General features: G+C 37.8%; 1 protein-coding gene across 1 annotated transcript; it reads right to left on the bottom strand.

Moving 5' to 3' along the window:
* Nucleotides 1–4,656: 4,656 nt before the first annotated feature.
* Nucleotides 4,657–9,109, bottom strand: LOC101155626 (LIM/homeobox protein Lhx1). The gene is made up of 5 exons (XM_004076561.4): nucleotides 8,474–9,109; nucleotides 7,965–8,185; nucleotides 7,606–7,880; nucleotides 6,977–7,133; nucleotides 4,657–6,820 (listed from the first exon to the last, which is right to left on the bottom strand). Exons 1-5 carry the CDS (start codon nucleotides 8,641–8,643, stop codon nucleotides 6,435–6,437), a joined length of 1,209 nt encoding a protein of 402 aa, XP_004076609.1. The 5' UTR covers nucleotides 8,644–9,109; the 3' UTR covers nucleotides 4,657–6,434.
* Between the last annotated feature and the right edge of the window lie 14,578 nt (nucleotides 9,110–23,687).

The raw sequence follows: 23,687 nt of genomic DNA, 5'->3' as shown, positions 1-23,687 counted from the left end.
GTTTTAAACTTATAATCGGTATGAACTTTTGTAAACGATTCATCTACACACAAATTAGAAGCAGTCTTATCTAATGCATGACTTTTTGGTGCTAAATATCTTTTGTTTGATTTGTCTTTTTCTCTCATTTTGAAACATGTGAAAATCCGATCATTATCCTAATACCTGATGAATTCATATGAATATTTACATTACTGCACACACAGGCTTAAGTCAATTCAGAGTGAGGTAAACGTCTGTCCAACAGTGACTTATTTTGTTGTCTTTGTCACATTTAAATGCAAGTTGGGGGGGGAAAAGCCGACTCCACCTGAACGGTCGGTGTAGCGTGTATGTAGAATGGAAGGATTTGGGACCAATGTCCTCTGGTTCTGAAGGACAGAAGCAGCCAGCTGAAGCGAGTGCAGTGCCTGACAGCACACTGTGAGATAGTGTCATGTCTCAGAATTAGCTCAGCTCGTGCACATCTGTCTGAACAATGCCACCAGGTTGAAGAAGGAGCCAGAGAGGAACCTAAAAAATGCTAATCCGTGTAACATTTCTGATTAAAGATGCAACCTTGTCTGATTATGAATGTACAGAATATATCTTCAAATGTGTTTTTATTATTTTTCTATCTTTAAACTTTGAACTGAATCGAACTCCTTGGCAATAACTTACTGCAAAAATCTATTTTTTAAAACTTTTTTTTTCAAAAATCTCTTAAACAACTTGTGGCTTTTAAAGTGTCCTTCAGGAAACTATTTCTAATTTTAACCTTTTTTATTGTCACTCAAAATATTCCAAACACATCTATAGTTGCAGGTTTTAGTAGTTAAAAAAATATATATATATTTTTCCAAGTATTTCTTACATTTTTTATTGAATTATGTTATTATATTTTACCATGCCAGGAATAACCTGGGAATGTTTCCAAAAACACGTTTCAGGAGGAGGACCATAGCAAAGATACAACAGTAGACACGTCCAAATGATAAAAAACATGGATTTTAAAAAGTTTATGCAAATTTGTAGGTCTTGTTAAATGTCATGCCACTTGGTATTACAGCCAAATGTCTGCCAAAAATAACAAGATGAAAATGTACGATTAAAACATGATTAGATGCAGTAGAAAAATATGTGCTATGGGGAAAGTTAAACAAAAGTACCTTGTTTTTTTTAATTGATGATGTTGGAAGAAAAAAGAGAGGCAAAGAAAAGTGCTGATTACAGCTTTGGTCTTCGCCTCCATTCTGCTATTTCACATTTTGACTCACAGATGTGCATTTTTTAGGCTGTTTTTGCCCTTAAACACAAGTGACCTAAAAATAAAAGTTGCATAAGACTTAGCGTTCAGACCTCATTCATTTGTAAAGTACAAGTACATCAACCAAATTGTCCATCATTTTTCACAGTCTAAAACATAGAACAAACAAAATGATGATTGAAAAGTCATCACTAAAAAATGCAAATAACTATTGGGTATCAAGGAAAAAAAAGGCTTGGTAAAAGCATAAATATGCATAAAAAAAGGGAGTGTCCTTGGGCAAGACACTGAACCCCACCTTGCCTCTGGTGGTAGGTTGGCGCCAGTGTTCGGCAGAAGAGCCGCTACCAGTGTGTCAATGTGTGTGTGATGTGTGTGTGCATGGGTGAATGCACTTTGGGCCTTGTAGGTAGAAAAGCGCTATATAAGTATACACCATTTACCGTTTACCAAAATGAAAAACCAAATCAAATCTATTGATCTTGGACAATACCATTTGGATTGAGAGATGGTAGGCTTATTTAAAGTAAAAACGACTAAGTGCATCACATCAGAAAACAAACATGTGATGTCAGCAAAAAATGATCAGTCCATCATTCCAGTCCAATGTGTGGAAACTATTTAATTTAGCAAAGACGTGTGACCACACAGTGTGGTAGAATGTTCTAATAATTTTCCCTTTGGATTATTTTGATGTACAAAGACAACAGCAGACTGAACTTTAGGAAATTAAGAGGTAAATGGATTTGACATTATTCTTGTTTACTTGTTTGGTTGTTCAGATATTTTATTTACACTAGATTATCTTGCAAGAAAAACAAGGAATTTGGAAAACTTCACCTGCACTGTTCAGTACAGTTAATTCTGAGTCACCCTGATGGAATTTCTAGCTAAAAATGTCCTGAATCCCTTTTAAGTCAGTGAATCAGATCATTCAAAAGGAACCAATAATAATATTGAAACAAATCAGCAGCCACAAAATATGAAATGAATTAATTTTCTGTTAAAATGAATGGTTACGGCCCTATTTGCTTGTGATTCTGGATTGAGTAACTTCATCATAAATAAATGTACATGCCAAATCTATACAATGATTAAATTATCCAATGATCTTACTATGAATTGTTCAATGGAATTTCCATAATTATTGCAAAAACTTGCTCCTTCATAAAGTCGAGACAAAATACGTGTAAAGAAAAGAAAAAGATCAAGATCCCAAAACGCAAAAGTTAGATAAGATGAAATGAGTTAAGATTATGCTCAAAAAAGTTAACATAATTTGGTAAAAATGTGACCCAACAAAGAGGCTTTTGTTGTTGTGAATGAATCAACAGCATCTTGGGTTGGAATCTGCTCTCAGGGCGTACAGATTAAGCACTTTGAAGAAAGAACACATAATTCTGTCCTCTTCAACTTTAATAAGGAGTACACTGACATGCTGCAGCCCCCTCCATGTCTTTCATAATAATGTGCCGCTAAAAATTCAGGAGGCAGGCTCCACATCAATCACTTGGCAGATTTGAGTCCAATGCAATAAATATGTAAATGAGGAGAAGCCAATGCCTTGTAGCTTTGAGATCTGCACAAGGAGGGGGGAAAAAAGGGAAAACTGTATTAATTGCCCATGGCCAGAGGAATCCTATTACTGTGGGCATTGATTATAAAATTGTATGTGTGAATGATTTTCATGCAGAAAGTGGACGACCAAGCCTGGAGCAGAAAGTGGGGGAAAAAAGGAGTTCAATTGTGGTGTGTTTGACTAGATTGTGCGGAAGACTAAAAAGACAAAATAGCCACAAATGGAGGATCCAACTGGAGAGTTTGGGAGTGATAAGCATCAGTCCTGGGTTGCAGCAACATTTCAACTGGTCACTGCAGTTTTTGTGTGTGTTTTTTTTTTCTCTCTGTGCCATTCACAGATTTTAGGTTTCATTTATGAAGCAACCCGAGGGCTTGGGGTATTTTTCCCTTGGAATTTAATTAATAAACGTGTTCTTATTATAATAAATTGAGATTGGAGAAGCAAGCTCGCACCTTTCAAACATGCTGTGAACTCCAAACAGAAACAATTCCGGAGCCGCTGATCTGATAACCTAAACGCTGTTTCCGAAAAAGCTGAACGCAGAAAGCGCCTCTCCAACATCACTGACAATAAACCCCCTCCCCACAAAAAAGAGAATTGGTCTTGAAGTCTTTTATTTTGAAACTTTCCTCGTTTTAAAAATTAAACAAATAAAAACCATTTAATGCTCTCACACAGTAATTGCCTCCCTTATTTTTCTTTGATATTTATGTCCTCCAATTCATCATAATAGACGGTAAATCCCTCATCAGAGAACAAGCAAATTCTTAGTTACATTTGTTTATTTAACCACCGCTGTAATCAGCTGGATTTAGACTGATGTTCTGGTCTCATGTTGGATTTATAAATCTCTCTCTTCATGAAGGCATTTTGCTCAGATAAACACGGATTAAGCCAACAAGAATAATTATCCCCTATAAGGGAGTGAATGTTTTAACTCTACTCAAAACCAACATTAAATCAAACTATTATTCTACAAAATCTGGATTTTTAATTTTGCATTTTCTCCTTCTGAATTTTCCCTACTGTTTTTTTTATTTTTTATTTTTATTTTATTTTACTCTGTTCTTATTTACACATGCTTAAATCAGTTGCATGGTTTTGGGGACCAGAAGCAGGATTATTAGTTATTACTTAACTGAAAATATTACAGTAACTCTAACAAATGGTTGTTCTAGTACAGCTAAAAGGGCTTTAGAATTACAGATGACAACACAAAAAAAACATAATACTTAGCTTTTGAAAAAATTCTGTTATCAATCTGTTACACCTAATATTTCAGCATTTACTCAATGTAAATAAGTAGTTAGGCATAATCATTCACTTTGGTGGCCTGCTATCATTTAAATTAATTAAAACACACCAAAGACATTTGACATAACTTATAAATGTAAAGTTTGAAGAGCAAATTATTATTATATGATCATTGCAACGAGGGAAAACATTTTATAGTGGTTTACAGTGAACTTTGTTTGATCTGCTGTAATGTTTGCATTTTAATGGTGCATTTGCCCCCTTTTCCCTATTTTGTAATCAATAATAGGACATCAGGAATACAGTTATGCAGCATCCTCTCTGTGCTCCTCCCCTCGTCAGCTTCACCACACTCATCTGCTCCGCAGTTTCATGCTTTGCTGCTCAGTGACCCCATAATCAGCATTTCTGCTGGCCTCTTTTGTGCTGTTGTCACCTTTAACTCATGAAAGGTCGCACTTCCATTAGTCTCTTTTCCTTTTCCAGCATGAATTCTCCAACAGCGGCACACTGACATTTCAGAAAGGCCTGTTGCTCACAAATTTAAAATAGTGTAAACAGAAAAACACCAGCGTTTGGTAAATGGTCATTTTTTATTTCAATTTTGTCCCATCAAACGTCTATGAGCTCCTAAATTCCATCTATTCTTGATACAACCCAATATAACAAGTGTGGTTATTATAATAAATTAGTGAGTTTAAAAAGACATTTAAATGTAATATTCAGGAAAATAATAGGTACTATCTAACTTATCTAAAATAAAAGATGAAAATACAAAGCTCAATGTCGAAAAAGAAGCTTTTTTTAATCAAATGTTTTGAAGATGACTGTTTTTATGAACAATTTGTTATAAAAAAAAAGCATCCTAAAAACATCCTCTGAGGAAGTAAAATTAATATTTATGTTTTTAATAGAAATTAATACATTAAAATAAAAAGACTTAGCAATTTTTATAATTATTGAAATAATAACTGCAAATACCCATATTTCTCTCTCAAAAATAAAACACTCAGGTTTTTTGTTTGTTTGGTTGTTTTAATATTAGAATCTTGATTGCAAAAATCTGATACAATGCATGGAGAAAAAAACTATGTTTGGTCTTAAATAAAATATGATAAATTGTAAAGTTTTACATTTAGATTAAAAAGATTTAAAAAAAAAAGACTTGAAGTGTTTGAGGGAAACAGAAGACCGGATTGCTCATTGTGTCACACAGCTAAAAGTGCAGGTTTGAATTGTGCTTTTAATTTGGTAAAAACATATTTATTACTCTCCTGCTTTTTAACGAATACCTAATACAAACTAGCACAGTACATCAATTGTACAGTAAAAAAAAATTTGCTTAGTCTGAATACTTTGTCCATTAAAAACACAACTGACTCCAGAACAAGAGAGGCTTTTATAGTAAACGATTCTGCTCACTGGTCCTTAGAATGCATTTAGTTGGACTCCAGTAGATTTTTTTCCATATCCATCAATATAAAATTACCAGATATTACAAAGACATTTTTCTGAAAGGAAGGGGACATACAAAATTATTTTCCTGGTCCTGAGAGGCTTCTGATGTTGAGCATTACGGTAATAATTTGCCACCAGTGACTAAATTCTGCCAAACAATAACAAGAAAAATACAACACTGCGCTTTAATATCATTTTTGATCAAAAACAATCAGATCATGTATAGTGCAAAGACATGTAAGCACTGCAAATGAAATGGCTCTGACATAATGCTATTTTTGTACATCAGTCACCTTGATGAAAAGAAATGCACCTTTGTTGTGCCCATTCTTTGGCTGGAAATGAACGAATAAACAAAAATACAATAAATAAGACTGTTTGGGATTTGTTTGATTATATACAACTGTAGAACAGAGTTAGGCTTCCTAAAATGCCACTCCTTATTTGAAATAGTTTAAGGATCTTCTCTCTTTGAGCTTGTTCTTCTTTGTCTCAGGGATCATATTGAGTCTCTGACTAGTGGAAAGTCAGGCTGTAGGGTGGTGCCATGAAGGGGATCCGAGCACAGACAGGAGTAGGGGACACTTTCGTATCACTCCGACGACTTGGAGCATTTTTTTGTAAACAGTGGGCAAAACTTTTTGCTGCCTATAAAAGTGGGTTTATTGCTTGATCAAAGCTGTAAATAACACAGACTCAAATTCACACCAATCATTACAATCATTTCAAAGTTACCATGAGCAGGCCAGCTCAGCACGTCAATCTCACAATAAATAAAGAATTAACTAACTAAATAAATAAATATATAAATAAATAAATAAACGAACAAATAAACAAACAAACAAATAAATAAACAAATAAATCCAGGGCTTGCTTTGCAGTTTGTTGAAAGGGTTACCAGGCAGTGCCTTCGCTCATCTCTGAGGAGGGTTGTGATAGCTGGGCTGTGTATCCGTTGTCGCTCAGTGACACTGTGGTGAAAGGAGTGCTGGGGCCACACATTTCGCTGGAGATGCTGTGAATGGAGCCTGGTCCACTGGGCTCTGGGCTGGGTGAGTTTGCGGAATGGTGGGACGCTGGGTCAGGAAAGCACTGTGCCTCTCCAGCGCACGGATGCCCCGTGTGGTGATGGTGGTGGTCCATGGTGCCTCCTAATGGGGTGCCGGCTGGGACTGTTGAGGGCACAAAGCCCAGATCTGCAGGAGTCTGAGCCTGGGATGATGGTGGGCCTTGGAAGTATTCATAATTCCCTCCTGGGCCGTAGTATTCACCAGGATAATCTGCATACATATGAGCATAGGATTACAGGATTAAGTCTGAGTAGACCTTTGAAGAAAAACAATCAGTAGGATTCTAACTGACTTGCTTTTGTACATTTTAATGTTTTATACCCATTTCTCAACATTACCGCCAAAAGCTAAAATTGTTTGCCTCACCAGCATAGTATGAGAAGTGGCCAAGCTCTCCTGGCTCCAGTCTTTCTCCCATGGCTCTCATCCTCCTCGGGCTTCGGAAAAACACGTGTCTCCGTGCGCTCAGAGCGCTCAGCTGCTTCATCCGTCTTTCTTTGGACCTCCGATTTTGGAACCAAACCTTTAGGGGGAAAAAAAATCAAACCAAACAAACGAACAAAGATGAGCCCAATTGAAAAATTGTTGCTTAGAATTTAGAACAGTTTAAAATGAATTATTTGGATAAATTATTTGGATATTCAACCTTAAGTTATTTTGGTGTACAAACTATGAGAAGAAAAGAAGAATAAAAAAATTTATATATTTATATGAAAATTGGGGGGGAATCCAAGGAGAAAATAGTAAACCATACCATAAACAGGTTGTGTTTATATAACATTTCCTACAAGAATCTCCCAAAATGAAATACAATTAAAAAAGGTGAGAGTTTATTTGTGCAAACGTTTGAACCTTAATGTGTTTGCTACAAATATTTAAAATTACTTTATTTTTTGAAGAACATACTTATTATCATCATGTGTGTCCGATAATTGATGCGTCTTGAAAGATGTTGCGGACACAATTCGTATTCGATTATTTTTCGTGCCGTGTACCTGGATCACTCTCATGTTGAGGCCGGTCTCTCGTGAAAGCTGCTCCCTGATGTGTCTGGTGGGTTTCGGTGTGGCCGCAAAAGCCGCTTTCAGGGTCTCCAGCTGCTTGGCTTTGATGGTGGTCCGCGGCCCGCGTCGCTTTCCGACCGCGCTCTGTTCGTCGTTGTCGTTGCCGCATGCGTCTTTGTCGGACAGGTGGCCGCTCTCCGAGTCCTTCCCGTCATCCTGCGGGTCCTGGGAGTCCGGGGACAAACTGGGCTCGCTGCATGTCGTCACTGTCAGGAAAAATGGACTAAGATTCAAGCTTTTTGCGTGAGGGCAGGAGCGTTTGTAAAAATAATAAACATGCGTAAAATCACCTGAAAGAAGGATTGTGTCTTTCCCGTTGGAGTTCTGATAATCCTCTTTGCAAACAAACTTGAATTCATCCAGGATGTACAGCTCCTCTCCGGTGGACAGCTGTTTGTTACACATCACACAGGTGAAACAGTTCAGGTGGAACACTTTGCTTTTGGCTCTGCGGACAAGATCACTGGGTAAAATCCCCTGCGAGCATCCTCCACACTTGGTCCCAAATCTCCTGTTAAAGAAGGAGGACAGCAGCACTCAGAGAGGAAAGTTTCAGGACATGTCACATTTTTCACCCAAAGGCCCACAAAGAAATGAGAAACTTTTTTGGAAAAAAAGAGCTTTATTTAAGTATTTAAGGAGCCGTTTTTCGCTGCGTAATTTACGCAACCAGCCAGATGTCAAATGAAATGCATATAAAAATGAAATGAATGTTAATACTTTTCACTGTCAGTTACCAAATATTATTTTAAATTAAAAATGCATTTGTCAAAATCACAATTTTCCATAGTTTGCTTACCTAAAGAAATCATTCTTACAATAAAGTCTCCCATCCCGGGAAAAACACTTCTCCGTCAAACTGCATTTGCACTCGCAGCACTGGACGCATTTGACGTGCCAGGGTCTGTCCAGAACTTTAAGTAAGAACCTATCAAGAATAGGTTTTTCACAGCTGGTACAGTGGAGCATTGTCTAGACTTTTATTTTTCCAGTCAAAAGTCTTTCTCCAGCGTCCCGGGTCCTCCCCGAAGCTGACTCCCAGGTGCGTCCTGGCAGGTTTTTATGATCCAGAAAATCCCAAATCCCCAAATTCTTCTGGTGATTTAGGCTACATCACCATAAACGAGAAAAAAAACCCACACACATCCAAATGAGAGGATCCACAGAAGATGTTAATTCTGATCTAGAAAAAGCTTCCAGACAACATTTCTGCGACTGAAACAGATCACAGAGGGCGCGTCAAGATCATCCCAGCTTTTGGTGGGCTGTGGAGGAGCGAGGGAAGAACAGGAAGCCCACGGGTGTCTGTAAACTTGCCACGCAGCAGCATCCTCACTATCGACAAGAAAAGCAGGAGAAAAATTCCCTCATCTGATCTGCGCTCGTTCTCTGAGGAGCGTAAGAGGAAGCCTGTGAGGAGCGCACCTCCTGAAGCTCAGCCCTGCGCCTATTATTACAACGCGTGTGACGTCATTTCCACTGAAACGCACGTTTTTCCTCCACTCACAGATTTACATTTTGAAAATCAACATAAAAAAGAATTATTGTTATATGAAACCATTTGCAACACAAATACGACTTTAAAGCAATAAACTAATATGAAATAGTCATTTTCATGCAATCAATATGCTAAATGAGATTTAAATGTCAATCTTTTTTTTTAAGAAGAACTACTTTCTTTCAGGAATTTCCTGATGATGTCATGAATGATTTCCCTCACAAAGGTCGTCGGATAAAGACAGGTGAAAAATTACCCGTAGGTTTTCCCTCCACAGAGGCCAGATGAACCTCCTGCACACTTTTCCCGCAGATTAATGTTGTGGCCCCGCATTAATCCTCATTTCTCAGGGAGGACAAGGATCACTAATGGGCCATAATCTCTGGCGATAGGCGGTCCTCTTCCAGATGCTATCGGGTCATGTTCCTGCGCTGGAAACGCAGATAGCGCTTCTCCCCAAACAAGCTCCAGGCTCTGTTGGTCTCTGATAGCCAAGGTCCCGGCTGTGGGCCTGAAATGAAAGAGCTTATATCTTTCTTACATTGCTAAGAAGAAAAAAACAAAACGTTTCCCCTCTTTTTTGTGTAAATTCACAAAAAATTAAACAATAAATAAATCTTCATTATCTATCTGCTTTGTTTCCTTTATCTAAAAAATGCTTTTGTATATTTTGTACAATTTACATCAGCTTTTTTTAAAAAATAAATAAATAAATAATTTACTTGAATTGTATTGCGGCAGACCTAAATATTAGATTGCAAAAAATATTTATGTATATCAAGTAGGGTAATTTATAATATATCTGAAAGGGTAACAATTATTTTAAGAAATTCAAAATCTCTTGACATTTTTAAGCTGGTGTGTAATAAACAGTTTACTTTCAAAAAACAAATTTTTCATTTGACATTTTCTCTGAGCATTTGTGCCAATTCTTATTTGATTGATTTTACAAATGGGTTCATATATTTATTGAGCTAAGACTTGCAAGACTAACAGTCCTTTCATTGAAAGAATATCTTAAATTAAAAAAAGGGATGTTCTGGTGTCATTAGAGAATAAAGAGTGCAGGGTTATCAATAAATAATCTTTGAAAGGTATAGGACAATTAAAAAGTATTAAAACAGATTTGATAGGTTTGGTGAAGGAAAATAATATTTTTGATAATTTAATTACTCACTCGGGTGTTAAAATAGAAGGAAATATTGACTTTATGTGGAGATTCTGTAATATGGGGGAGGGGGGGGGGTAATTTGTCCCTTTTAGTGCAATTTCTTGAGTGCTTGAAAACACATTTTTTAAAGGAGAAACCTGAAGAAAGCAGGTATCTCCTAAAGATCTCGAACACTGATACTAATCAGAAAAAACACATTTAGTTTTGCTCTTTCTGCTCATTACCCTGATCTCAGTTTTGTAAATGTAACAGGGTGACAACGAAAAGGCAAGAAGGGGAGACCTCCAGTGAATACATAGAATAAATTGATGCAAGCTGGACATGCATGTGTGTTGAATGTGTCATTGCCCCCCCCCCCCCCCCCTCCCCCCTCCTTCTCCAGCAGACATTCACACAAATGAAGAGGCCTCTGCTCAGCTCTGGAATCTGGCAGGGACACTGTTTGTTTTGGATTGAAGAAAGCGTGTCATTAGTGTTTGTTAATTGCAGCTAATTGGCTCTAACAAGATGAACAAGGCCTCCCACTGGGACCAGTCACAGAAATAATTTGTCGAAAACAAAATTAATTACTAAATGCTAATTAAAGTCAGTCAGGCAGGAGTGGAGTGGGAAAGTTGTAGGTAGACAAAGGGAAAGTACCTGGCAGCATCCAGTGTGGCACAACAGGCAAGTTTCTGCAGCTCCTTGATAGAAAACAGAAAGACGTTTTGTTTTCTCTGTCGTTGCACAGTTCAGACTAAAACCAACAAGGTTGTTACACATGACAAACTACCTTTTTGTTTTTACTTTTTTGTTTATTCTCATTAACATTTTTCTTGTTTTGGTCAAGAAAAATTAGCTGTAATGTTGTTCAGTGAAGTAATTATTTAACTTTTTTTTTGTTTTTAATTAGGAACTTAAAGCTGTTTTGTCAGGTCTAACCTGACAAGTGCAATCTGCTTTGGAGTCTAGTTTTTTTTGCAAATGGATGGGCAGTTGTAATGTTTAGTTTACTGTGAAAGTGCACCATGAACAGCTAATTCTTGTTTTTAAATAGTAGAAAATATTATATCAGGTTTTGTACAAGCTACAGCAAATGTGTTGAAACATTGTGGTCTAAAAAACAGATTGAGAGGTTATTATTATTATTGTTGTTGCCAGTTCACCATCTATATACAGTATATTCTTTCTGCTCTGACCCAACTGCTCTCTAACTCTTTTTTTGGTCTTTTTTTAAAAAGACCACATCCATGGTCTGACATTTGCTGCTCATCATACAACAGGATTTGTGTATCAATTCAAAAGTGTTTCAGCAAGAGCCAAAAATAGATGAGGTCCCCTTATTGATAATTTAGTTAACAGCCATATTAATATAATGAAATAAACTCATTTAGATCTCTAAAATGTATGGCTTAATTCTAATAATGGTTTAACATTAACCTTATTATTACAAGAATCCCAGTGGGTAAAGAGAAAACCCCTTAAACTTTAATGCCGAATGTTATAAATGGATGGTCTTTATTACTGTAATCAATGTAAAAGTACTCAAGTGGATTAAACAAATTTCCTGGATTGATTCTCTCGATCATGTCCTCTTCTGTCACGATGCAAGCATTACAAAATCTCAGTGGATATTTGATGCTCAGTACAGGTTACAACAGTGTGACACCGTCTGCGTGTGAAGCAACCCTTTCTCATCTGAGGGCTGCAGCCCCAGGGGCTTCTGAGAACCAGGACCCCAGGGACAGGGTGGGGACAGCCCCGCAGTGGCGATGGTGATTGATGCGGGCACAATTCAGATGGCCCAGACGCTGCAGCAAATTAAAAGGCTATTTTGTAAAGTTGTAAAGGAGCTGAATGGCAGAGGGGAGGGATGAGACTCCGGCATACTCCCCCAAGTCTTCTGTCATGCCATTAACTTCTGTTGGGTTTCCTGGGTGTCATGCCCCCCCTTATTCCCTCTCAGGAAGGGGAGCTGTCAGAAGCCTTTTACTCTCACTCATTCAGTTTTTCTGATGCTGCTTATGCACATGTGGGATTATGTGTGAAGGCAAATGATCGGTCATTAAAACTCATTTAAGATAATAAGGACCCCACAAATATGTATTTGACATTTTTGAAATGTCATTTGTCATTGTTAGTGTTTTTCTTAGGGTTTAAAAGTGTTCATATTTTAAAGCAAAAGAGCTACGCTCATTGCTTGAACATGATTCACAAATCGTTTATCTTCAGTGTGAAATGAATTAACCTGGCTGACCTGAGGATGCCCCCTTCGTGGAGCATTTGTCCTGCCGGGAGCAGCATCCGTGCAGAAAGGAGATGGAAAAGCAACCTGCGTCAGGCTACAGGGAGCATTCGGGGAGGACTGCTCACATGCCTGAGGTCAAACCGATGTCAAGTGGGGAGTGAAGCCAGCTGAGCTGCCTGGGATTGGCATTGTGCTCATCAATGCAGCTGCTGTCAGTTATCATGAGTGCGAGCCAGCCGTGGGGGAGCGGGCAGCTTGGACAGAATGGAGTGTGCCTGTGTGTACGTTTAGAGGACAATTGATGGGAAATTGTAGACATAAGAGGCATATGGACCTGTTTTAGAAAAAGAACACACAACATATGCAGAATCCTGCAATAGGTGGAATTTTTACAAAAATACGCACAAATCATTTTTAAGTTTATGCTTATTATTGTGCAATAAAATGTGCAGAAATAACAACCAGAGAAAGTTCTAAATGAGCATCACAAAAAAGCAAAGCAACAGTTCATCAACTCAACGTGTTTTATTGGCAAAATTAGCTGACCTTAAGGTTTTTTTTTATCTACTGCTGAAATGGGATTTGTAGCAAATGGTTTCAAAATGAAAAAATAAATCTATAATCTAAAGATTTTTATGTCACAGATTAAAAAGAGCAATATGAGTCGTCTGTGATCACACCAACTGTAAGCTAGAAGCACCAACCTATAAAGTCCACAACAAGATTTGAAAAATTTTGTTCAGACTAAAAATCTTAAGGTCTGCAAATTTCAGCTCTTAAGCTACTTTTTTACAATCGTTTAAGTTGCCACTTTCTAAGACACGTGTATGTAAATTCCCATTTCCACGTTCAAAACTCTTGCTTTCCCGCTCAAAGGTACTCAACGTTACGACCGTTTTCAAGCTCCACGTACAAAATACATGACCATTGAACGTTGACCAATCAGGGACTCGTTTGGTGGTCACGGATGGATGGCTTCCTTTTTAATTCACTGAGGTGTCACCTGTTTGAAAATTGATCATGAAGGGGAAATTAAAAATTTCGGTTTGTGTCTGGCTAGAATTCTATAATTCTTTCATAATTTGAAAAAGAGCTGTGAAAGAAAAAGCCTGGGGGAAGATGTGCGAGATTTGCACCGCTGCAACATTTTGCACCATGCCTCTTCCAGCTATACAGTAGGTCTTGGACATGCACTAGTAGACAGTAAGAAAAAAAAAGGTTGAAGAAAAAGAAGAAGCCCCTCCCTGTTCGTCCAATGTGAAAACCATGGGCTAAAAGCACGTTCAAGAACTTGCACTTAGCACATTCATGAATGCGCGTTACATGCCTGTGTAAGTGTAGCTTTTGGTAACGCATGACTCAAAGACTCAAAGAGTCATGCGTTAGAGCTTCAGCAGATTCTCCTGACAATGTCTGAAAACATTAATGAGTAAACAACCGATTAGATGTCACCAAAACACGTTTAGCAATCATAATTGTGTCTCTGTGCGTCTATGTAGCATTCCTTTTTCATTTTTCTGTCTGGAAAAAGTAGTATAAAATCAAAATGTGTGTTTGTAAAAAATAAAAATAAAAAGAACCATGTTGATTTAGTGAAAACAGTGAAAAAGGAAAAAAGTGAGACATACATGAAAACAACTGTCTTGGAAATACAAAAAAACAAATCTAAACCAAATTTCCACTTTTGCACTCTTGCCAATATAACCCCCTGTGTGGCTGATGTGATCTCAGTCAGGGGTGATCAATGTCAGGCTGTTTCTAGGGGGTTGGATTCCCAGCCCGAGCAGTCCTGTGTCAGATATAATCAGACCGTCTGCGGTAAGGTCATGACTTCAGCTGAAATGGTTTGACCAGCCTATAACAGCTTATCGCCTGCTCCAATCCTGCCTAACCACTGAACACTAACAGTGAAATGGGAGCCCTCTGTATCAAGCAGTCTGAGCTAACACAGGTATTTCTGGCAAGGGGGGACACCGAAAATGGGTAATATGTACACTGTCAAGTCAATGGGAAAATATTAGCTGAAAAGCTTAAGAGGGAGCGAACACAGACGCTGCATGCATGAAAGGAGAGAATGGTTTCGGCGTCAGACACTGCGGTCTGCTTCCCGTGGTGCATCTGTCAGGCTCTGATCTCTGCATCGTATGCAAGCAGGGGAGTCATGGATGCTGCATTAGAATAAGAGTGGACGGCAGGAGTGCCTCTGAGGCTTGATGCAGCCGCCCACCCTTGTCTTTTCAGCTGTGCCTTCTCATACCTCCTCCTTTCATTCCTGCAGCTCTCTGGGACCGGGATCATCCCAATGCACTAAACAGATGGGAGTCTCACAAAGGGCTCTGCTTCGTCACAAGCTGGTGTACTACATGGCTGATTACACCTAAACACTAAATGCTGAATTGATACAGTGGCTCGTGCTCGCATTATGCAATGGGCGTAAAGAGAAGGCAATCAAAAGAAAGTGATGTGTCTGTTGCGTGCTGGTTTCAACCTTTTTTGTTGGATTTTTAGAAGATAGCAAAATAGAAAGAAAAACTGAACAATTTTGCTTTTAATGTCATTTTTAAACATCATTTCTAAGTAGATGTAAGAGCTTCTATTGATTTCATTTGCTCATCATACGTTTGACAAACGTACCAGAGAGTAAATGTCAGATAGAAATCTCCTATGCATTTGTAACAGCATAAGAACATTGAAAAGATCAATTAGTAATTGATGTCAGTAATTCGTATCTAAATTAATAAATAAAACAATCATCCACTAAAAATCCAATCACTAAAAGTGACCTAGATACTATCATCACTTTTTAGCACTAATTACTAGTGATAAATGTCTGCTTTGACAACACAAGAATGCATGTCCTGCACATGGATTCTTTGCAAAATGTCTGTTTTTTTTATTATCCCTCACATGTTGATGTAGATTGAAACTGCAAAACTTAACATCTATGAAGAAAGGCAATTTAAAGCCTGATTTTTAAATATAAGGGAAAAATAATTAAACTTTCCCTCTTCATTTCAGGACTTTTTCTAGCTGTAGTCCCAGATCCCCCTTCCATTGATAATCAAACTGAACACTATATTTATTTACATTTATTTCCACACAACTCAGAGATGAACAGTGTAGATGCCTGTAGCCAGACTATCCACTTTTTCATCGACATAAAAAAATAAAAAATTGGGCTTCTTATCAGGAGCTGTGTCCTTTCCCTCCTCTCAGACTGCCCTCCCATCCTGTCTGGCCTTCCAGATATGCTAATCACTATGTAAGAATATCCTGTTGGATAATTACCATACATTACCCAGTGCTCATCTCCGGATTAATTCTTCATGTGCATAATCGCATTTGGGCTATTTTTTTTCCAGCTCAGTGTTAAAGGTGAAACCTGGGTAAATACAATTTACTCTGGTTGAACATTATTGTTTGCAGTGTGTTGGCAGCTCTTACCTCCAGGACATTGTCTGCAGACTGAGATGGCTGAATGAGGAGGATTATCTCCTCAGCTATAAACTATCTGGGTTGCCAGATCTCAGGGAGTTGTGATGCCAGCACCTAAGGCTGCTTTTTTTTCCCCACACGATGGATTATGCTTGCATTAATCTTAGTGTTTTAACCAGTGTATAGATTTTTAATACATTTTTGTTTGTATTATTCTTTGACAAGATGATGAAGATGTAAACAATTGAGCAAAATCGGAACACTTCAATTGAATTTGCTGAATTTTTCTTTGTTTTGAATTTGCAATAAATATTTTCTCTGGAAAAGATACATTTGAATTGGCCAAAATTTAGAACTGAAGTCAAAACTGACATTTTTGCACCACATTATGTTATTGTTTAAAATGACAAATGATTTTTTATCATTTGTGTTGTTACCAGGTTGATCACAAGATTCTAGTCACATGAAGACGCAACCACTGTCACCCTATTTAATGGCAGCCCCCCCTCCCACCTCCACAACCTCTATGTGTCATTTAAATATATTGAGTGGCCATCTGTAATCCATTTATCTACATCAAAAAGCCGTTAGATTTGCCTACTCCTCCCACAGGCCCTGCTCTAGGTCCAGCGGATGCAGACAGATTAAAACTAGAAATTGCACTCTGTCAAACAGCCAGATTCAGTGCATGCTGATGGAAACAATGGTGGTTTTAAAACTATAAAATATAGCAATGGATGGATATAGGTGACCATAGTTCAATGCTTTGTGAACTGTGTGTTTCCTGAAGAAAATATTCATTTATTTCTCTATAAAAACAACATTTATGAATAAAACTTATAGATCCACTCCAATGAAAATCAAGTTTTTGGTGTTTTTAAGATGTTTTAGTAACATTTTTTTTCATGATAGAGGATATATTTCAGGAAAATTAAGATAAAAACCGCATTTCTCAGTATTTTTTATATATATTGTGAATCAGGAGCAGATGAAAAAAAGCCTCGTAGTTGTTACTTAAAATCCACAATCGGCAGGCCACAAGCTTCTTGCTCACCTCCATTCCGATGCATCCACTTGCAGACAAATATGTTAGGAGTTCAAGAGTTTATTTATTTAATACAAAGGACTATGCACAAAAGAACAGATGTGTTATGCCAGGTTATAGCAAAATTGCTCATTTCCACCTGTATTCCTATAGTAAGAACATGAAAGTGAGAACAACTAAAAGTAAAACAAATAAAATTGCTGAAATTCATGAACACAGTTTAAAAGAGAGAAAAAAAAGAGAAGATTAACATAAACAAAGCTCCTGATGAAGAAACTGTATGGTAAAGCTGAGCACAACAGCACATTTTCTCTTATTTATCCATGCACGTCTTCATTTTCCTCGTCTGAGCTGATGTGGCTCAGAAGTGTACAGCTGGATAGCTCGAATATTACTCACCACTTTTGTTGCACCTGTAATGTTAGGTTGGGGGTGTGAGGGGTTACAGTCGTGGGAGAGTGTAAACAAAGCAATAATGGGAAGTCTGGACAGGCTTACACTCTGCCAACAGTCCCGTCCACAACTCAAAGGTGAATTTCTAATGAACTACTGCCGCTCTGTAAAAACTGTCCTAGAAAATGGCACAGGTTTTTTTATTTAGCCCAAAAATGGCATAATCATACATAATCAGACCACTGGTAATGCTTTTATAACAGATTTGCAAGAGGATCAGAGTGGGACTTTAATCAGTAGTTCAGCAAATGAGCCACAGAGTAGTAATGTCTTTTTGGACTATATCTTAAGCAAGTTTTCACGTTGAATCATTGAATAGTCCACTGCCTGTTCTCAAAAGATTTTTTGTTACAAAGAACTTTGGAAGTGTCTGCCTGACATGGGCATTGGAAACTGTTTTAATTTGACTCTTCTGACAGCTGATGAGTATGTCTCTCTCTGTCAACCTTTGAGGAAAGCCCTGTTGTGCCTCTCGCACATGTGACCCTTTCGAACAAACCATAAAAGGACTATACAAGAGTAATGACCAAATTTACCAGTGTGCTTCAGCACACCTGGGTTCCAGACGAGGACTGTATATTTCCTCTGACAGTCTCAGCATTTCGACGCAGCCAAGCAGAACATAACTGGCAAGGTCAATATCCCCGGAGAGCAACAGAGGAGTGGAGTGAAAATGCGCTGCATTTGAAGTTTCTTATTTGCGGCAGTGGGAAAAGCTCAGATCAGGGTGGGGCGCAGCTGAGAGAGCTCTCTGTTAATTCCTGCAACTTTACAATGAGATTGCAAACAGCTGAGGGAGTAAAGGTATAGAAGTTATATGTCAAGCAGTACAAAATAATACATGTTTTTTTGTGTGTGAAGTTTTTAAATACCTTTGACAGTTTAATTTAAACAGATCATTTCCAAACAATGATATCATTTCAGTACACAAACATGTTCTCCCTGCGTAATAAAGATCCAATCTTTTCACATAAATTCATATATGACCCACATGTGTACTACAGGTCTGCACAAACTGAATCTGAATAACTATATCCCAGATAAAACCAAATTCACACTAACTGATATTAAAGGGGAATACAAAAAAGAGACTAATTAATTTAACAAAGCGTTGCATTTTTTCATCTTGAGAATGCACAAGGAGACACAGGAGGGGAATGACTTGTTTTGGAGCTTCAACAAAAGCTGTTCTGGATAAGTAAAAAACAGAGACATAAAATAATAAGGATGGAGTCAGGTAAATAATTACAGTGGGGCAAAAAAGTGTTTAGTCAGCCACCAACTGTGCAAGTTCTCCCAAATAAAATGATGAGAGGCCTGTAATTTACATCATAGGTATACCTCAACTATGAGAGATAAAATGAGAAAGAAAAGTCACATTGTCTGAATTTGAAAGAATTGACTGGTGACTGGTCATGACGTCATCGAGTGATAGTAACGTCTGAATTTGAAGACACTGTTTTTCCATAACTCTCCATTTGGAGGGCTAAATGCAGGGGTAGAGAATTAAGATTCAACCTTAGAATGGTATTTCAAATCATAACGAAAACTGGCTAATCCTACTAGTCCTCTGACCATATTAATTATTTATTCTGATCATAACTTACTTATTCCGATGGTGAACAGACAATCCAAACAGCTAAATTCTTCACCTCACAAACTGCTTTGTTGTACAGTATTGAGTTGACTTTTTCCAATTCATTTCTTGTGAAAGCTGAAGCCATAATATAGTGTCCATTTTATTCATTGCTCCTTATCCAGGCAATTTCATGAATCATTAATCAAATCAGATCAATTCAACCTAATGCAAGAGTGTCTAAAAAAGTTCAGAAAACCAAGTAAGCAAATATAGACATTTCTAATTCTCATGATCCAGTTTACCTCCAGTAATTCTAGATTTTTATATTAATGTTGTCACTGAAAACAGTTTGGTTAAGTCCTCCTTACTCAACATGCAATTTGGTGATGGGAGACCAACTGCCAAGTGCAATATCTGGTGTTTGAGTCTTTCAGCATCCAAAAATGCCCCTGGGACTCTGTGTTTAGTACTATTGTCCACCATGATGCTTGTCAGATGCTTGCATGCAGTGGGAAGTAAGACTGCTGATTATTATTGGTCATTATTGAATGAAATTTGCCCACCCCCACCTTTTCATGATCAGGACTATTTGGGTTAACCATTCTGAGTAGGTTCCAGCTGCACTTAATGCGCACTAACTACTAAGACAATATGTCGATAAACAAGCTGTCAGTTTTTTCAGCTTTTAGTGTTTGATTTGCTAGTTGGTCCTGTGATTTACTTCAAAGTACTTTTACTTTTATGCAATAGGCTTGTGCTTCCTATTCTGGGAGTTTGCTGTGGTGACCTCTGAGACTAGTGAACTACTAAGCATTTCTGTTATATTTCAATAAAGTGTGTTGAATCAGTTATTTTTGTCTTGGTACTGTATAAGTCTTTTGTCATCATAAAAATCTGCCTTTAGGTGTATAATTCAGATTGCTTTGTTGAAAGTTACGTTGTTGCTGGCTTTTATCCCATTTGTCTTTTCAGGTGCTTTGCTTCAGCCGTGAATCCATTTGGCAGCCAGCAGTACAAAAAGGGTGTTGTAATTCTTTTCTTCATCAAATCTTTCTGTTGTTCTGATGAGTACCTTACCATTTTCTGCTGGCATGATTTCACTTTCCTAGTCAATCCTCCATTGGGGATATTGCTCTTGACGTCTGGAGGCATTAATCTATTGTAAAAATATGCAGCAAAGGGGCGGCAGGTAGTGGAAAAGGGAGGGTGAGCAGAGGAAATGGTTAATGGACCTACATGGTGGAGCAGATTTTCTGTTTCATGTTTTGTTTTGTTTTTTACTGTGCCACATGTTAGATCCAGGGAATAGCATAAAGCCCATCTCTATATTGGAGCCAACACACTTTGCCTTGCTAATAATTCAATTCAATTCAATTCAATTCAATTTTATTGAATAAAAATCCCATATGAATAAATATAGGAGGATGGCTTTATTTCGCTGCATTTTAAATGATGTACCTACTAATGTCAGATTTTGAAAGACAGTATAAACTATAGTGAAATAGTTTTTGCAGAGCGGCAGGAGTTCTTCAGAAAGTCGCCTCTGAGTTGTGGATGGGACTGTTGGCTTGGAGTAAGCCTGCCCACACTTCCCATTATCCCTTTGCTGACAGTCTCTTCTGCTATCTTATAACCCCTCACACACATTTTCTTTATATATGTCCTTCATCATTATGAAAAAGTCACAAGAACATGTTAAAAACACCAAAAACAGGATTTTCATCTGAGTGGGTCTTTACACATTTTATTAACTTGCTGTGTTCTCCTTTTTAAGAAAGGGGAACAATTCTTTATTGTCAATAAAACGTTTTGAATCATATAATTCTGTTTCATGAACTCAATAGCTTGCTAATTAATAAAACCCTCCTTACTTTATCCACAAGACTGAGTCATTTGGTATGATCTCACATCTGATCTGAATGTGCTTTAGTCACTTTCCAATACTGTACTTCTTTGCCTATTATTGGTGTAGGAAGTTTCATCAATACTTATGTCAATAGATAAAGCAACTGATCACCTACAACATCAATGTCAACCATGGAGAATGAGTAGATGGTGAGGTTTGACCTGTGATTGGCACCATAATGCAGCATGGTTCCATTGGTCATTTTTTTCTATGGCTCAGTCAAAAGCTGATGGAGCGTTTGACCAACCCAACGTGTTTTCCATGAAATTGCACTCCTCCGGAATGCCTTTTGGCATCACCAACAAGAGAAGTATTGGGAAAATCACTAATCATTTTTTTACTGTTTGAGCAGACACAATCAAGCCTATGTGACTGCAATCCCCACGACAGAGTAAAAGAACAATTATTAAATAGAAATATTTCAGCATCAGCTGATTTAAAAAGGAAATTTTTTTCTTTGATAAGTGTTTTGTGTGTTGATTTAGTTTTCCTTTTTTCCTAAGATCCTGGTTTGAGAAAACTTCAATGTGGAAATCAAACCATTATTAGGCTTGGAGGATTCTTAAAACACATTTCAATTAGGATAGATGTTAGGACTATGAGAACATATTTATTTGTGTTACAGAGAAGAAGAAGCCCAACAGCCAAAGAAGATTCTTTGGCTGTTGGGCTCTGGGCTATTACATGCTTGCGATGAACCCAGACAAGCGAAGATCAAACCCCAGAGTCCAGATTCTGATGATGATGGTCGGAGGCCAGGCCATGTGTAAGAATTACTCCAACGGGATGGAGGAGGGCCGGTGAACCGTCTGGAAAGTAGAGCAACAATCATTCATGCATTTAAAGGTGAAATAAGATTGTGGTTGACTGAGAAGAAGCGATTGGTTCAAAATGAAGGCCTAATTGGTAATGGCATGTAGGGTGATCATAGTAGTAGGTTTAAAGGTTGTCATCTGGACTTGGTTTTTAAAGTTGAAGACGTTTCACCTCTTATCCAAAAGGCTTTGTCAAGTTGACAAAAAACAAGTCCAGATGACAACCTTTAAACCTACTACCATGATGGAATCTACCTGGATGAATGAGAGTCTTCATGGACATGTAGGGTGATGTAACATCCAGCATACCTGTGAGGTAGATCTTCCCTAAAGCTTCAGTCTAACTAACAGAACATTGCAAAAAAAATTGTTGTTCTGTGTTCTGTGTTTCTACACCCCCCTCCCCCATCTTTACTCATTCTTCAACTTCCTTAACCCCCTCTTTTACTCTCTTTCTCTTCTTTCTTTTGTACCCTTATCCCCCCCTCTAACATCCCACTCTCTCCTTCTCTCCTTTGCACGCAAATATAATTAATATAAATCAAGTTTAGCCTCAAATACAAAAGGGGCTTATAGAAATATACACCTAGTGTGTCTGAAGATTTGTAACCCTATATTGTAACAATAAAATCTGCCCAAAACAAGAGGCCTACACCTCACATCTGTTTGCTTAGCTGCTGGATAAGACTAGTTACATGAAACAAATGCACATTGTTGTAATTTTGCAGAAATAGGAGCTATTTTTATATTGAAATTCCTTTTCTATAAATGTGTCTTTTAAGAGAGCATTAAGACTGGAAAAGTCAGTTGGTCTGGACCGAGCCTGCTTAATTTGATCTAGATCGAGTCTTAAACCTTACTTTTCGTGTGTATTTAGACTACCTTCAACTGGACATTTCTGTTTCAAACCAAGCCTTGTAGAAAAAAAAACATGTGACAAAATTTCAGTCATTGGCCAGGAATTACGAGGGCGGGGAAAAGCAACGAGAAAATGAATAATGGAAGTTTAACGCCTTGCAATCCTCGATGGGTTAGTTCACTTAAACTTTATATTTCGTTGACCAATTCTGAAAATCTGTATCAACATCAGGTGCAACATTTTTTATTTGCTACTTTGGTAAATTTGAGGCATGCTCCAAGGTGGTTACTGAGGACACGACTGCTAAGAAGGTTCACTGATAAGTGTTTATGATATGTAGATTGTCAGGGAAATGGTGTGAGAAATAATATGTCTATCCCATTTAAAGTTGTTTTGATTAGCCTGAATTAATCTGACCACATTACAAGGACTGCTGTGTCACATTGTTACTCCACGTTTGTCAACAGCTTCTGGCTGCCTCTATCCTATTCTGTTTACGTCCAGTAATGCCCTCCTACGGTGACTGTTTTGGTCCAGTTGTTCTATTTAGAGCACAGACCCTATATAGACTGAGGAAACTCAGAGCAAACCAAAGTTCAGTCCAATTGGAAATGAACCGAGACTACCTCGAATGATGGGTCAGACTGAAAATTTGTTCCAGATTATTGGGGGAAACTAACTCTGAACTCCTTTAACCATAAACAAATGTGTCCAGTAGGAATACACCTTTAAATTCAATGCATACATCAATTCCTTTCCTCAAGGATTAACTCCTCTGACTCAGTTGTTAACTTTGTTTTGACACTGAAACTGAGAGCATTTAACCTTTTCACTACAAATCCGACATAATCCATGATGGACATGTTGTTATCCCTTTAAACTGTTAACATCGGGTAATTACGGGGTTTGGTTTTGAGTGATTCTCCTTGTATAGATTATTGTTACAACTTACATGTTTTCTTCATTAGTACATAACAAGTAATTAATTTTTGGAAACACACAAGTCCACTTCTGTCAAACCGTCG

The sequence above is a fragment of the Oryzias latipes genome, chromosome 14 (assembly GCF_002234675.1).
Source record: "Oryzias latipes chromosome 14, ASM223467v1".
In the NCBI taxonomy this organism is placed as follows: domain Eukaryota; kingdom Metazoa; phylum Chordata; class Actinopteri; order Beloniformes; family Adrianichthyidae; genus Oryzias; species Oryzias latipes.
The sequence above is the reverse complement of the archived record's forward strand: the minus strand, read 5'-3'. Positions and strand labels throughout refer to the sequence as shown.

Bases quoted from the DNA above. Each gene is read 5' to 3' on its own strand.
- LOC101155626 (XM_004076561.4), bottom strand. From the start codon at position 8,643: ATGCTCCACTGTACCAGCTGTGAAAAACCTATTCTTGATAGGTTCTTA. The intron at 8,186-8,473 runs GTAAGCAAACTA...CTTCTTTAACAG, and splicing joins TGTAAGAATGATTTCTTTAG to GAGATTTGGGACCAAGTGTG. The intron at 6,821-6,976 runs GTGAGGCAAACA...ATATGTATGCAG, and splicing joins CCACTTCTCATACTATGCTG to ATTATCCTGGTGAATACTAC.